This window comes from Halichondria panicea, chromosome 7, assembly GCF_963675165.1.
Source record: "Halichondria panicea chromosome 7, odHalPani1.1, whole genome shotgun sequence".
NCBI lineage: Eukaryota > Metazoa > Porifera > Demospongiae > Suberitida > Halichondriidae > Halichondria > Halichondria panicea.
In genome coordinates, this window is record NC_087383.1 from 2,727,533 (window position 1) to 2,743,149 (window position 15,617).

Below are 15,617 nucleotides of genomic sequence, written 5' to 3' on the forward strand. Positions count from 1 at the left end.
GCCTAAGCCTTAATCTGTATAGCAGGTCATTTTCGTGGGATAAAAAATCCGAGACAAAAACGTAGGCGTGGTGCAGCAGTGATTTTGTGTGTAAAAATTCCCTTTGCTTCACTGCATTGCATGCGTTCCGGTCAACCATGCCTACGTTTTCGTGAGTGATAAATATTCGTCAAGGTTTAGCTTGCCCACGGAAACTCTACCCAGGACGCTATACGTACGGTACGGTATACTGTACCACTGTATCACCTGTTTCAAGTACTCTTCCTTCTCACGTTACTTTGTAGCACTCGAATATGTCCACCCCGTCCACTGCTCTGCTCCAACTCCTTACAGCGATCCAGTGCCTTCTTGAGCTCTTCCTCCATCACAAGTCTCTCTTGAACAGCAGACTGGGTAATAGATTGCATGGTGGTCATGTACACACACAGGTATACAGATACAACCATCACAACATCGTGGTAGTGGTACAGTAGTTATAATAAAGGTACAGTAGACTCTCGCTATTCCGACTCTCTGAAGTACGGCCTGAAATGTGGCCAACTCGCTATTCTGTATACCTGCTGCCCCAAACTAGTAATTTTATACATAATTATACATTTTGGGTGTGGTTTAGCAGAAAAACTGTGTGTGGGGGGAGTGGTTGGGGTGTACAATGAGAGGTAGGAAGCGGGATGCTCATGAACACTACAATGAAAGTTATAAAAAGGTAAACCGTTTTGTGAGCAAACACAGCTGTGGGATTACATTGTAATAGAGAGGAAATGATTCATTTATTATCCTTGAGACAAAACCGCAAAATTAGTCATTAATATTCGAGGTAGGTTGATTTTAAGCCGCGGCTATTTTCTGAAATGCAAACTACCGCGCTCTTCTGGCCAAGTTGCACTGTCCCAAGGGTGGCCGGATTAACGAGAGTCTACTGTACATGTATTAATTATACAGTATTCACCGAGTGTATACATGTACATGCTAAACTCACATCTGCCTTGCTGTTGGCCAGTTCCAATTCTCTCACCAGCTCAGCCATGACACCTGGGTCCATGATTTGAGACCTCTCGAGCAGCTTCTCCTCCAACTCCCTCAGCAGGTCATCCTCTAGACATTGAATGGTCTCACTCTTCTCCTCAACCTGACAGGGGAACATCAATAAGTTGCTGCCAGGTGGAGAATACTCGACATACAATAGTGACGTGCATGTACAGTCAACTACTGAAAATCTGGCAATGAAATTTAACGGTATTCTCCCACTTTGAGATAAAGGTCAGCTTAAAGTTGGACTGTAGTTAGGTATTAAATAGGCATCTGCTATCAGGGTTGTTGCAATAACTATTATAAAGAGATAGTACGTACGTGTAATCACACAGTACACCATCAGATCGGCTATTCAGAGCATAGATCATACAGTATAAACATGATCAATTGCTAAATGCTCTGAAATGCAGCTCACTAGCAAAAAAGTAATACCTAGCAAATACGGTAGTAGATCTATTTAAGGCCACTAAACACTGCACATGTGTATCTCTCACCTCTGTGGGTGGTATAGGAACGAGGGAGGCCCTCTGATACTGTCTAGAGGACTGGATTTCTTCTCACTGCCAATCTAGGAGGTATGAAAACAAAATATGCATTTGGTAAAATCTACTCTCAAACAACATTGCACATTGACCATTCCTCCTCTCACCTCCTGCTCATTCAGGAACATCATGAACCTTTGAAGGACTCGTCACATGATCTTGGAGCAAAAAGATACGGACTTGGTTGAGGATTTGAGTGTGAGGATAAAGTGAGAGAGGAGGTTGTGGGGGGAGGGGCCTCAGACCAGGGCTGGTGAGACGCAGTGTCACGTGAGAGGAGACTCGGACACATGGTCCTCCGTCTGGACAGCTGCTGTGAGGAGAATGAGAATTGTAAGGCACTGGAATTGAACTGTGCACAAGCACGAAATACATGTACTATTTTATTCGTACTACATAACTAACTAAAAATGCTCACCAATAAAACACCACACACCACTTGGTGTACAACATTTTAACGAATCTAAAAGTATACAAATGAACTTCAGTTCCTCTAGACAACCTGCCCAACCCTCCACATATATACTGGCTGGATCATGCATAAAAAAAATGGCATCTATTTTCACAGCATTTGACCATCAAACGTATCAGAGAATAATCTCACGCCCATATTGCTGATTTGCTTGAAATGCCCACCACCATCTTAGCAATGTACCAGCAAGGGGCTTTTGTTGTGAGCATCAATGGTAGGCCATGGCATTCAGTTGCTATTGATAAAATGCAGGCACTCTCTGATAAGAAGATTTTGTGCAATCAGATCTTAATTAGAAATGGGAGGCTCACTATCAAAGCCTATAAGGTGTTAGGTATTCTGAAAATAATTTTCTTCTACCAAGTAGATCAAAGCAACAATTTTACTTTTCCCTATAGTGAGATCTCAGCTCTCTCAACTCTGGCGACCAATACTGCTCAAAAACATTTATTCTTAAAGTGATTGAGCTCACCTTTGGTAGCGCTGACTGTTGGTCCAATTCTCCAGAACTCTGAGCTTCCCCTCGAGGTGCAACTGCAAGTGACAGAAGAGAAAATAGCTCCAATAATATTATACAATAATTAGTAGTATAGACACCGAAAGAGCAGATTACCAGGGACATAATTATTGCAGTGCTTATAATTATAGCTGCTCAAAGTGGTCATAAAGCTTCAACAGAACAACCAACCTGTATATTAAAATAGATGCATGTACCCTGGGAGCAATGCAGACGTCAATCAGTCAAGTATTTATTAACAGCTGTAGGCACACACTTGCCCAACCCACTCACCAGAGAGGACACCCTGATAGTGCCATCACTGTGTTCCTCATCTCTAACCCTGCTTTCAATGGTCAGCTTGTAAATCGAGGTATGGGAAAAACGCTCCAATGTAAACACTGAAAGAGTAGTACTTCAGATACAGACATGCAGGTTGGTTGTCCTATATTGCAGTGCTTGTAATTATAGCTAGTACAAGGGTGTTCAGTCATGCAAAGTAGACTACCTTACCATAACAACCAATCGTGATCCATTAATCTAAACATCTTCATACATACAAAATTCAGTCCATAATAAAAGAGAGAGAGTATCGAGCGTATATCGTTACCTTGCATCAGATGTATTCGGAGTGTAACATTACACCCTGTCTGAACAACTTATGGCATAAAATGTTTCTGCCTCGAGGTAAGTAGCGGCTTTGGGCACTTGGATTGTTTGGTTAGAAAGCAGGAAGTTACGTCACTTTCCGAATACATTTGACGCAACGTAATGCTACATTGGATACTCCCTCTCTTTTATTATGAATCGACTCTTGCTATTAGCGGCCTCTCAAAATTGGTAAGAAACTTAATTAAGCAACTGTAATCACATGAAATACGTACATGTACCAACACCATTTTATGAAGGAGAGAGTATAATTATACAAAGCAGCACATTTAGCGTGGGATTAATATAAGGACTGTACATTTCCATGCAGTGCATACTGTACAATGTAACTATAGTAACTCACACGGTTCACTCTGATAACTTAATTTGATATGATCTTCATCAAAAAAGCAACGGGTATCAGCTTGTCCCAAAACTGCTCACCCGTGGCACCTGTTGCACTTACATGCTCTGACCCAGCCAGGTCAACCAGGCTCTGAACACAGAGAAGGAGGTAAAATCATCATAATAACAATAACTTATATGTACATTTACACATACATAGTCTGTACGTGTAGATCAAATTAAAGCAAAATAGTGGACCTAGTGTGTTCACAGCTGTAGGCACACACTTGCCCAACCCCACTCACCACAGAGGACACCCTGATAGTAGTGCCATCACTGAGTTCCTTATCTCTAACCCTGCTTTCAATGGTCAGTTTGAATATTGTGTGTGATCTGGAGTTGTGCTCGGTAGATCCAAATGTCCGGTTCTCTGAGCAGAAGAGATTATACACATTACCAGCACATCAGGTGCACAGGCAGCATGCATGTACATGTACACACAAGGCTAAGTCTGAGAGCTCACACTAGGGCAGACCAACAGTGGCTGTAATAAAGAGGTGACATGCTAACACAGGTTGCATGAAACCAACCCTATGGAGACTGGGCCATTAACCTGGCTACAGGGTGATCACATTAGACAGACAGGTTCACAAAGGTGCACAAGTGATAGTGACTTACTCTCCCCGATCTCAATGAGACTAGTAAATATCTTGGGGAGGGAAATCGGCTCCTCAGACAACCCAACCAACTTATGAGTTAGCCTAGCTTGCACTAATTTAAAGCCCTATTGATTATTAGTCATAAAAGTGCAACAAAAGCTGTGCTGCCTAGCAGCAGCCATTGTGAACTTTGACCGCTTTGGAGATATATAATTATGGCAGGAAATGCAACTTCTGTTTCCTATAATTATTGGACCAAAGCTAATTCTTCAGAGGTGCACACTTAATACACGGTAATTGGAGAGTGCTAAAACTCAACTCTGCAGTTCTGGTACTGTAAGACCTCTAATTAAGGTGACCCTCCAAATATGTGACACTCTCGAGCTTAGGTAATTTTCTGACTTCTACGACAGCTACGTTGACAATTATGTTTTAATGTCGCGTCCTAAATGATGTAAATATAGCCACACCCTAGCATCGTTTTTAGAAAACACGTTCTAGAAATCGAGGCAAGTATAGACTGAGTAGAGCTATCCATAATCAGATGCGATACCAGGTCTTCAACATAATGTTCAACCTCCAAAAGAAGCGACCTCTGGCTTAAAAAGTGTCGCTTTAATTAAAGGTATTTACGGTAATCACATTTCTTACTTGAATACGTCGGGTTCATTACTGACAGGGCCTAGGGCAGCATTCTCAGCCTTAAACTGTGCAAATTAAAAAACAGAAAACATGATCCACGACCTTACAAACCAATTGATGAACCAGACAATAATCTATGGCTAATAAATTGACTCACCCTCTTTCCATTAGGAGAATGCTGTAATACTTTAGCAATGAGCCAGGTTTCAAAAAATCATAACCCCATGCACCACATGCACCACATAAACAGTCTTTGGTGGGTGTGGTAAATGCAAAGAAAAGTGGGTGTATATCAGTATTTGGCATCTGAGATACACCCACTTTTTTTGCAAAAACAAAACACAATATATTTCAGAGTCTGAGATAGAGAGCTAACTCTTCAATCTATGCTGCAAGGCACACATTTATATATTTACTGGAATGGCTACTAAAGAGCAGAACCAAGGTATAAAGAGTGTCATGTTTCCTATAAAGAATAAACCCAATGGAACTCACCTATTGTTTTGTTTCCCCAGACTCCACGGCCACCTCGTGTCCCCCCTCCCGAGAGAGGATCCTGCTGAACCACAAGCTGTCCTCGTACAGGGACTACCTACAAAGTCGCTACAGAGAACCAGACTCCACATCAGTCACACAATGGCCTCCCGTCTCAACAAAAACAATTTTCAAACTGGCCATGATTCAGAAGGAGAAAATACAGAGAGGCAGAATTGACGATGAATTTTTTAGACTATCAATCACAGGAAAAATTGACAATATTTTACTTCAAAAAACTCCGGTTGACTTGATAAACATTTTCTCTGAGATTAGAGATAGACGAAACTTTGTGTTGATTGAAGGAGCTCCCGGCTCTGGCAAGAGCACCCTTGCTCTACACATCTGTCAGGAGTGGGCAAAGGGGAAACTGTTCCAAGAGCTCGATATTGCAATCCTCGTGAAACTAAGAGATCCCCTCGTTAGAGAAGCCATTACAATTGCTGACATACTTCCCTGCATTGATACGGCCGAATAACAGAAGATGGAATGAAGACGCTTGCCAGACATCTAACCACCCACTGCTCTGAACTGACACGATTGTACATACCCAGACACCTAAGATCCTGTATCGAGACAGTATTTAGGGACGCTAACAAAGAAAGGAAGAGAAATGGACTACCTGAGATTAATGTGTATGCATTTAATCTCGACCATTGCATGTACTTTTGACAACTATTATATTTTATTCTACAATAATAATTATCCAATATTGCTTCGAGAAAAGAAAAAAGTAGCGTACAGACATAATTATTACACGTAAAACAAAGGTCGACGTTGTTATTTATGCATCTAATCTCTATCATTGGTCAATATAATTATAGCACATGTACAGATGGTGACGAGTGAATTCAATGCTTCCTACTGACACGGAGAGCACGTCATGCACTAGCTGTATGTATGTAACTGAATACACTATTGTAATAATGCTATAATCTCCACCTAGCTAGCCTCCTTCACAGGCTTTCAAGAGAAGTGCGGCCTGGGCCGGGATCGAGGCTAATCATTAATTTTATTCTAGAACAATTATTTGCTTCAGTGCACAGAAGACTAGAAGGATGTCAGCACATTACATAACTAAAAAACAAATCAGTTGGAATTGGTCAATATAGCACAGTAATAATGATGGTTTAAATTCAATTCTCCCTACAGTGTGTCACAGAGAGCACATGTACTGTACGTATAAAACTGTCAATGAACACAATTTGCTAATGGGAATCCAATTTAACGCTCTGTCGATTTTGTTAATGAGGAAGATAAGCAGATTAACGTTCACTTTGGCCCTCCCAAACATCTTCATAATTGCCAGGTCCTCGTATTGCAGCTGAAGGAGGTCCTGTGTGGGGAGAAGAGAGAGCAGTGAAACACTTCAACTGGTGTAAGACAAAGAATGCATGTATTTGTAAGACAAATGAATACATGTACTTACATACACCGTACAAGCATACCAACACTATACCTGACACAAGGCAGTAAACTTCTTGAACACTTTACGTACCTACCAAATTAATTCTACCTGTACACACACCCTCACCTGGAGGACCAGCTCCACCTTCTCTATCTGCTTGACGTGATCTCAAACACAATACTTTCGAACCTGAACCTGGGCGAGTAAGAAATAATGTTCACATAATTATAGCATAACGTTGCACATAAGATCAAGGTCGTAGCAAGCGGTCAGGCTGGTCAGGTTTTGGCCTAACCACTTTAGCAGCTGGGTAGGTAATGGTCGTAAATATTGTAAGTGATAATGCGCATGCTGTTTTGGTGAGGAAAAGTGATGACCTTTTTCTTAAGTAAAAAATTCACCACTGTATGCAAAAGTTCCAATAGTAGAAAAGCAGCTGACCTTTAATCAAGTTGGCCTGACCACTTTAAAGTTGCTTGCTACGCCCCTGCATGAACATTGGGGCATAAAAATAAGTTAATAGCCTCACACTGGAGGAATTGTTAAAGTCTAGATTAGTAGTAGAGTCTGAGCTTCAGTCAAACAGTGGACAAAGTACGTACCAGAGCAATTAATGGCACATGTGATGATTATCATGTTGTTTAATAGAAGTATGCTAGTATAACGGCTACTCAAGTATACGGAGACTCACAGAGTGGGTGGAGCATATCTCCATGGACGCTGATGTACGGATGATTGGCTTGGTCACGTCAGAGTACTTGTCCATACCCAGCCTTCTGTCCGGGGGGTCCACTGTCGATGCTCGCAAGAACTCTCTGTGGGGGGTACAATGAGTGTATGTATATTCATACCCTCTGCATGGCAACGAAAATAGCTAATGTGCAATTTAGATCATACGATACTTTAGTAAAACACACATGGCATCATCACATGACCATCATTCGTACATACACACTTTCAACTACAAATTCAGTTTTGGTTATCACATTTCTTATACCTAAACTTCTTGAAGGTGTCCGAGTGTACGGGTTCATTACTGACAGGGCAGCACTCTCAGCCTCAAACTGTGCAAAGGAACAGGAAAAACACGATAAACTCTTAAACCAACAGATAACCAGACAATAATCATGGAAAGGTAATAATTTTCTGCTGATTTGGCGTTTTTCACCAACAAATAATATCTAGTCCAGTACTAATTTAATGTACATAGATGCAGTGTATAATGTAGACCATAATCTGTACAGGTATGCTGTACCACTTTTATCACATGTTGTTTGTAGCACTCAAATATCTACCCCATCGGCACACTGCTCTGCTTCAACTCCTTACAGCGATCCAGTGCCTTCTTGAGCTCTTCCTCCATCACAAGTCTCTCTTGCACAGCAGACTGGGTAATAGATTGCATGGTGGTCATGTACACACACACAGGTATACAGATACAACCATCACAGCATCGTGGTAGTGGTACAGTAGTTATATAATTGCAGGTACATGTATTAATGAAAGCACCGCGGGTGCTGATGCCTCGGTGGAGGTGCAAAGCTACATAACATAAAGCTACACACATTATCATGATGAATATTTTTGCATTTTTGCTGCATGCAAACTCAAATTGCATGGTGGTCGATCATGTACACACACACACACACAGGTAATACAACCACCATGTGGTAGTGGTACAGCTGTTTGCTCACTGCATTACCACAAAACAACAAAATACCATACAATGTTGCTATGCAAACAACATGTGGTCCTAAGCAATGATTACAACATGCTTAACCTAACGCATCACAGTAGAGATATCTACCTTTAGTTAATCACATGAACTAATGTGATGACATGTAGTACTAATGTGATGATGTCATTATTCTACAACATGGGGGGGAAGAACCACCCCCCCTCAATAGATGAAACCCTGACTACCAGAGATGCAACCTTTATATGGGGAAAATAAAAAACGGGCAATAGTCTCTAGACACAATCGGCATCATGTATTGTGTATTTTGACTAAGCCATAATCAGTACATACTGTATAGCAGGTCATTTTCGTGGGATAAAAAATCCGAGACAAAAACGTAGGCGTGGTGCAGCAGTGATTTCGTGTGTAAAACTTCCCTTTGCTTCACTGCATTGCATGCGTTCCGGTCAACCATGCGTACGTTTTCGTGAGTGATAAATATTTGTCAAGGTTTAGCTTGCCCACGGAAACTATACCCAGGACGCTATACGTACGGTACGGTATACTGTACCACTTTATCACCTGTTTCAAGTACTCTTCCTTGTCCCGTTACTTTGTAGCACTCGAATATGTCCACCCCGTCCACTGCAGGCACACTGCTCTGCTCCAACTCCTTACAGCGATCCAGTGCCTTCTTGAGCTCTTCCTCCATCACAAGTCTCTCTTGAACAGCAGACTGGGTAATAGATTGCATGGTGGTCATGTACACACACAGGTATACAGATACAACCATCACAACATCGTGGTAGTGGTACAGTAGTTTAAAGGTACAGTAGACTCTCGCTATTCCGACTCTCTGAAGTACGGCCTGAAATGTGGCCAACTCGCTATTCTGTATACTTGCTGCCCCAAACTAGTAATTTTATACGTGAACATTTTGGGTGTGGTTTAGCAGAAAAACTGTGTGTGGGGGGAGTGGTTGTGTGCATTGTGTGTGTATGTGAGGTGTGTGTGGGGGGAGTGGTTGGGGTGTACAATGAGAGGTAGGAAGCGGGATGCTCATGAACACTACAATGAAAGTTATAAAAAAGGTAAACCGTTTTGTGAGCAAACACAGCTGTGGGATTACATTGTAATAGAGAGGAAATGATTCATTATCTTTATTTCTTATCCTCGAGACAAAACCGCAAAATTAGTCATTAATATTCGAGGTAGGTTGATTATAAGCCGCGGCTATTTTCTGAAATGCAAACTACCGCGCTATTCCGGCCAAGTTGCACTGTCCCAAGGGTGGCCGGATTAACGAGAGTCTACTGTACATGTATTAATTATACAGTATTCACCGAGTGTATACATGTACATGCTAAACTCACATCTGCCTTGCTGTTGGCCAGTTCCAATTCTCACTCCAGCTCAGCCATGACACCTGGGTCCATGATTTGAGACCTCTCGAGCAGCTTCTCCTCCAACTCGAGCTCCCTCAGCAGGTCATCCTCTAGACATTGAATGGTCTCACTCTTCTCCTCAACCTGACAAGGGAACATCAATAAGTTGCTGCCAGGTGGAGAATACTCGACATACAATAGTGACGTGCATGTACAGTCAAGTACAGAAAATCTGGCAATGAAATTTAACGGTATTCTCCAACTTTGAAATAAAGGTCAGCTTAAAGTTGGACTGTAGTTAGCAAATAGTAGATCGATTTTGATTAAAGGCCAGTGAATATTCTAACCACTGCACATGTGTATCTCTCACCTCTGTGGGTGGTATAGGAACGAGGGAGGCCCTCTGATACTGTCTAGAGGACTGGACTTCTTCTCACTGCCAATCTAGGAGGTATGAAAACATAATAATTATGCATTTGGTAAAGATCTGCTCCCAAACAACATTGCAATTGATCCACATTTACAGGTAAAGGGTCATTAAAGTAAAATATGAAATTTGAGCACAAACATTTCTCCTCTCACCTCCTGCTCATTCAGGAACTTCATGAACCTGGTAGGAGTGAAGTGCACTTTGAAGGACTCGTCACATGATCTTGGAGCAAAAGATACGGACTTGGTTGAGGATTTGAGTGGGGCTAAAGTGAGAGAAGAGGTTGTGGGGGAGGGGCCTCAGTGTCACGTGAGAGAAGATTCGGACACATGGTCCTCCGTCTGGACAGCTGCTGTGAGGAGAATGAGAATTGTAAAGCACTGGAATTGAACTGTGCACAAGCACGAAATACATGCACTATTTTATTCGCACCACATAACTAACTAAAAATGCTCACCAATAAAACACCACACTACTTGGTGTACAACATTTTAACGAATCTACAAATGAACTTCAGTTCCTCTAGACAACCTGCCCAACCCTCCACATACACACTGGCTGCATCATGCATAAAGAAAATGCATCTATTTTCACAGCGTTTGACCATCAAACGTATCAGAGAATAATCTCACGCCCATATTGCTGATTTGCTTGAAATGCCCACCACCATCTTAGCAATGTACCAGCAAGGGGCTTTTGTTGTGAGCATCAAAGGTAGGCCATGGCATTCAGTTGCTATTGATGAGTCACAGGTACTCTCTGATAAGAAGATTTTAATTGGACTGTTTGTGTCTGAAATGGGAGGCTTACTACAACTTCATATCAGCTAAAGCCTACAAGGTGTTAGGGCCTTCTGAAAATATGATTTCTTCCACCAACTCGATCAAAACTATATAAGAAACAATTTTACTTTTCCCTAGTGAGATCTCAGCAGAGAAGCATTCATGTGCTGAATTCTAATGTGCTGAAACAGTGTGCTGATTGTATTGTGCTAAATCAATTTCAAACATTACAAACAACAATACATCAATACAGTATTAAAATTGTATTAAACAAACGATGAGGATATAAAAGTGAAAGGTTTTTTTAAACATAGTTAGTTAACCATAGCAAGTCTGCACTCGGTTCACTGCAATTGTAAGATACTGCCTTTGACTTCTAAGTATCACCTGCATGCGTGAAGTAGAAAAATATGTCACATAAAGCCAGTAGAATTATAACCAAATATAAGAATAATTAAAGTGCGTATAGATTAGGTACATAACATCAGTCATAGCATGAACAAAATAAGGTTGTTCCACCCCCCTCTCCACTGATAGCATTCACTAGTCTGTTGACAGGAGGTGGGGTTATTCACAGCATTGCAATGTTATTATGGGGCGAAATAAGACATCACTAACGTTTATTCATAAGGTATAATAATAAGGTTGTTCCACCCCCCTCTCCACTGATAGCATTCACTAGTCTGTTGACAGGAGGTGGGGTTATTCACAGCATTGCAATGTTATTATGGGGCGAAATAAGACATCACTAACGTTTATTCATCCATTCAGAGCATGAACAAAGTAAGGTTGTTCCACCCCCCCCCCCCTCCACTGATAGCATTCACTAGTCTGTTGACAGGAGGTGGGGTTATTCACAGCATTGCAATGTTATTATGGGGCGAAATAAGACATCACTAACGTTTTTATTCATCCATTCATAGCATGAACAAAGTAAGGTTGTTCCACCCCCCTCTCCCCCTCTCCCAAAAAAAAACAAGCGCATGCAGCTGCATGCGAGCTAGCTAAGTTTAATAGAACAGTGTGCAATTATTCAGTTGCACTAGCTATCTAAAACTAGCTACTCAAAGCTATCTAACTAATCTAATCATCACTAACGGTTATTCATCCATTCATGTTTATTCATCCATTCATCGCAGATTAATTTTAACAGTTTATACAACAGCTATGTGGTTGTGATGTAGGTTAGACAGAATGCTTACTACGGTTAGTGGGAGTTGCATACTCTTCCTAATGATTTTCTCATTATAGTCTTTTTTACGCACAATTTAGTTTGCTAGACTATAATAATGCAAATGAGTTCTTGTTGTGCTATTATAGAGCAGCATCAATATTCGGGCCCATCAACTATCTCGTATAGAGAGCAGATTGAGAAGTTGTCCTCCACCGACAATACTCGTTGTAAGGGCTAAACAACAAAGCTTAATACGAAAGTTTAATTAAACTGCGTTGTCCTATATATATCGATAGATCGGTTAGAGTAATAAAACAGTAATCTTGTACAGCTAAGGTCCTAGACTTCATCACATAATTGTTCAATGGTTTAGGTATCCTGACCATCCCTTTACATATGTTCACAGTGGCTATAATTCATGATTTACTGGTTTTTAGGTACACTTTTGGATAGAGTAATATCTTCTGAAAATATGATAAGCTTAGCTTTAAAAGTTCTCTGGTAAGTTTACAAATAAAAGGGCTACATTTTAATACCAAGAACATCCTCTATGCTTATTCCATTGTTCAGATATCACTGAAAAACTACATATTCTACTATTTTCTACCGTTTTGATGACATCACAAGCTGCTAACCATAAATCGATGACACTCTTATTAACCACATAAGTGGGCGTACAGTAACTGTACGCCCACTCTTAATTAAGTGTGTGGTTGATTAAAGCGGCATTGGTTTGTGGTTTGCAGCTGCTGATGTCATCAAAACAGTAGTAGCTTATCTCAGCAAATGGAATAAGCATATAGGATGTTCTTGGTATCAAAATGTAGCCTATTTATCTGTAAACTTACTACAAAAATTTGAAAGCTAAGCTATTAATTTTTCAGAAGTTATTACTCTAACCAAAAGTGTACCTGAAAACCAGTAAATCATGAATTATAAACACTGTGAACATTTGGAAGACCCATAAAGGGATGGTCAGGATATCTAAACCATTGAACAATTATGTGATGAAGTCTAGGACTTTAGCTGTACAAGATTACTGTTTTATTTCCATTACCCACTATAACAATTTGTTGTTGTTCTATTAATCACCACAAACCCACCACCTTATGTTTCCATGGAAACATTTTTGAGTATGTTGTAGCTTGGTAATTCACCTACACAATAGTATCAACACCATTTCTTAGAAATGTTCCAATCGAAAGATATTTACATTTAAGTACAGCTACTCACAAATTTGTGGTAATCTACTCTCTATAAGCTGGATGCACTGTATATACAGGCAGATAACTATACTTGAAAGGGAACTATACTTGAGAGGGGCTTTAAGTCAGATAAGTATGGTATACTGTTGCAATTGTTTTTTTGGGCGAAGCCACTATACCATTAAATTAAAACATTGTGGCAATACAGCAGCATAATAATACATACCTCCAATTGTGTCGATACTTTACAGTGGTCTGGTCATACAAGGGTGTCCAGTATAATGCTCTCTCCAACACATGTCACTTTCAACATCATCCTGCAATTTTTTTTCACATCAATTCTTACAACAATAATTATAGTACCTTCAAAAAAGTACGACCACCATTTTGAAAGAACTTTAGATGTGAGAGGGAATTAGGCATATTTTTGCGAATGGCGTGGTTTCCCTCTGGGCAGTTGGCGTCTCACAACTACAATGTACATGTGAAAAGCAGTAGATCTAGTATGTATAATAATTATAAATGTACAATGTACAATATAATTTTATATTGAAACATATAGCATCAAGTATGTACAGCATATAGCTAAGTAACTAGTCTAGCTACGATACTCGAGGTGACTAGGATTGTCTCTTTGTTTGTTTTTTTGCAAAATGTATACTTGCAACGTGCAACGGTAAATTGCAACGCTTTTAATACAGTGTAAACGTACTGGCGTACTACATAAACGGAACTTATATTGACCGCTTACTGCATCTATACAATAATAGTGCAACGTACGCTATGACAAGTACAGTCGAAAACGGCAGTGGTTCTTGGTCAGACATGCATACAATGGAACTAAGCTTTATGTGTTAACGAATAGCTATAGCGCTCCGGACATTCACCGGGACCAGAGTAGTCTCACAGTAAAGAAGCCAGAACTCAAGCGTGGCTGTATAGTGCGCATTTGATGTATCAAGCTTTAAAATGAAACTGTATTTAGCTAGCTTCAATGCATGTGTGTACAAGGTTTAATTTATACTTCTTAGCTTTTACCCAACTAAGCTTTTTACCATTTGAAAATCTGTCAAAACAAATAACTTTTTTTGCTGAGGCTATCTATCCTAGCTAGCTGTAAACGCAGTGCAATGGCATCCAAGTGAAAATACACACACAAACAAACACACTTACTATACCGTCTTTCTTCTAATTACAGCGCCGTTAAAGATTTTCAGTGGCGCACAAATAGAACAAGAAAAAACCATAATTCCAGTTTGGCACTTATAATATTATTTATAGTGGTGCTTAGCAACGTAGAGTACTATAGTATAGCTGATTCCACAAGGCTATCAGATAGAGTTACATGTACCTCCAATTAGATGAGACCCTCTAAATAATGGACACTAGACTCGCTGGCCACTCCCATCATCACTATCTTGAGGATTGGGACTGGTCAACTGCCAATCTGCGAGTTGTTCTTGTGGAATTTTAATTAGTTGCATGACATCATCTTGTGGTTTGTGCGGTTGACCAAAGTTGCGTAACTATCAAGTGAATGTGGGTTATGTCCCGTGGTTTATCTAACACAACATAAGACCCAGCCCAACTACAACGAATTACGTGCGCGAAATATGTCAAATGACATTGCTTCTGCACTGTGATTGGTCATTACCGATTTCGGTAATGAGAACAACTCGCAGATTGGCAGTTGACCAGTCCCAATCCTCAAGATAGTGATGATGGGAGTGGCCAGCGAGTCTAAATGGACACCAGGTCTTCAACATGATTTTCAACCTCCAAAAGAAGCGATCTCTGGCTTCAATAAGTTTTAAAAAGTGCCGCTTTAATTAAAGGTCTTACGGTAACCACATTTCTTACTTGAATACGTCGGGTTCATTACTGACAGGGCAGCATTCTCAGCCTTAAACTGTGCAAAGGAACAGAAAACATGATCCACGACCTTTAATACAAGGTATTAAACGTAAACCAAGAGATGAACCAGACAATCATCTATGGCTGATAAATTAACTCACCATCTTTCCAGCCGGAGAATGCTGTAATACTTTAGCAATGGAGCCAGGTTTTGTCTCTAGCTAGCTAGCTCTAGCTCTGTATGTACTCTGTGGGGTATGTGAAAACAATATGTCTTTGGTGGGTGTGGTGGTAAATGCAAAAAGTGGGTGTATCTCAGTCTTAGATATCT

At 40.5% G+C, this 15,617-nt stretch overlaps 1 protein-coding gene and 2 long non-coding RNA genes across 5 annotated transcripts in view; 1 reads left to right on the forward strand and 2 right to left on the reverse strand.

Annotated features, from left to right (window-relative positions):
- LOC135339246 (uncharacterized) overlaps positions 1–9,231 on the reverse strand; it is a 73,319-nt gene extending 64,088 nt beyond the window's left edge. The window contains exon 1 of the long non-coding RNA XR_010395957.1: positions 9,039–9,231. This is a non-coding gene — a long non-coding RNA (uncharacterized LOC135339246). The remainder of the gene's footprint in view (positions 1–9,038) is intronic.
- LOC135339172 (uncharacterized) lies at positions 5,127–6,131 on the forward strand. Its single transcript, XM_064535319.1, has 2 exons — positions 5,127–5,281; positions 5,352–6,131. The coding sequence occupies exons 1-2, from the start codon at positions 5,257–5,259 to the stop codon at positions 5,846–5,848; spliced, it is 522 nt and encodes a 173-aa protein (XP_064391389.1). The 5' UTR covers positions 5,127–5,256; the 3' UTR covers positions 5,849–6,131.
- A 1,178-nt stretch (positions 9,232–10,409) lies between the features above and the next one.
- LOC135339197 (uncharacterized) lies at positions 10,410–14,777 on the reverse strand. Of its 3 annotated transcripts, none has more exons than XR_010395876.1 (3): positions 13,796–14,777; positions 13,659–13,749; positions 10,410–10,623 (listed from the first exon to the last, which is right to left on the reverse strand). It is a non-coding gene; the product is annotated as an uncharacterized LOC135339197 (long non-coding RNA). The 3 variants fall into 3 exon arrangements; XR_010395874.1 differs by lacking the exon at positions 10,410–10,623 and adding an exon at positions 11,279–11,440; XR_010395877.1 differs by lacking the exon at positions 10,410–10,623 and adding an exon at positions 11,447–11,736.
- Between the last annotated feature and the right edge of the window lie 840 nt (positions 14,778–15,617).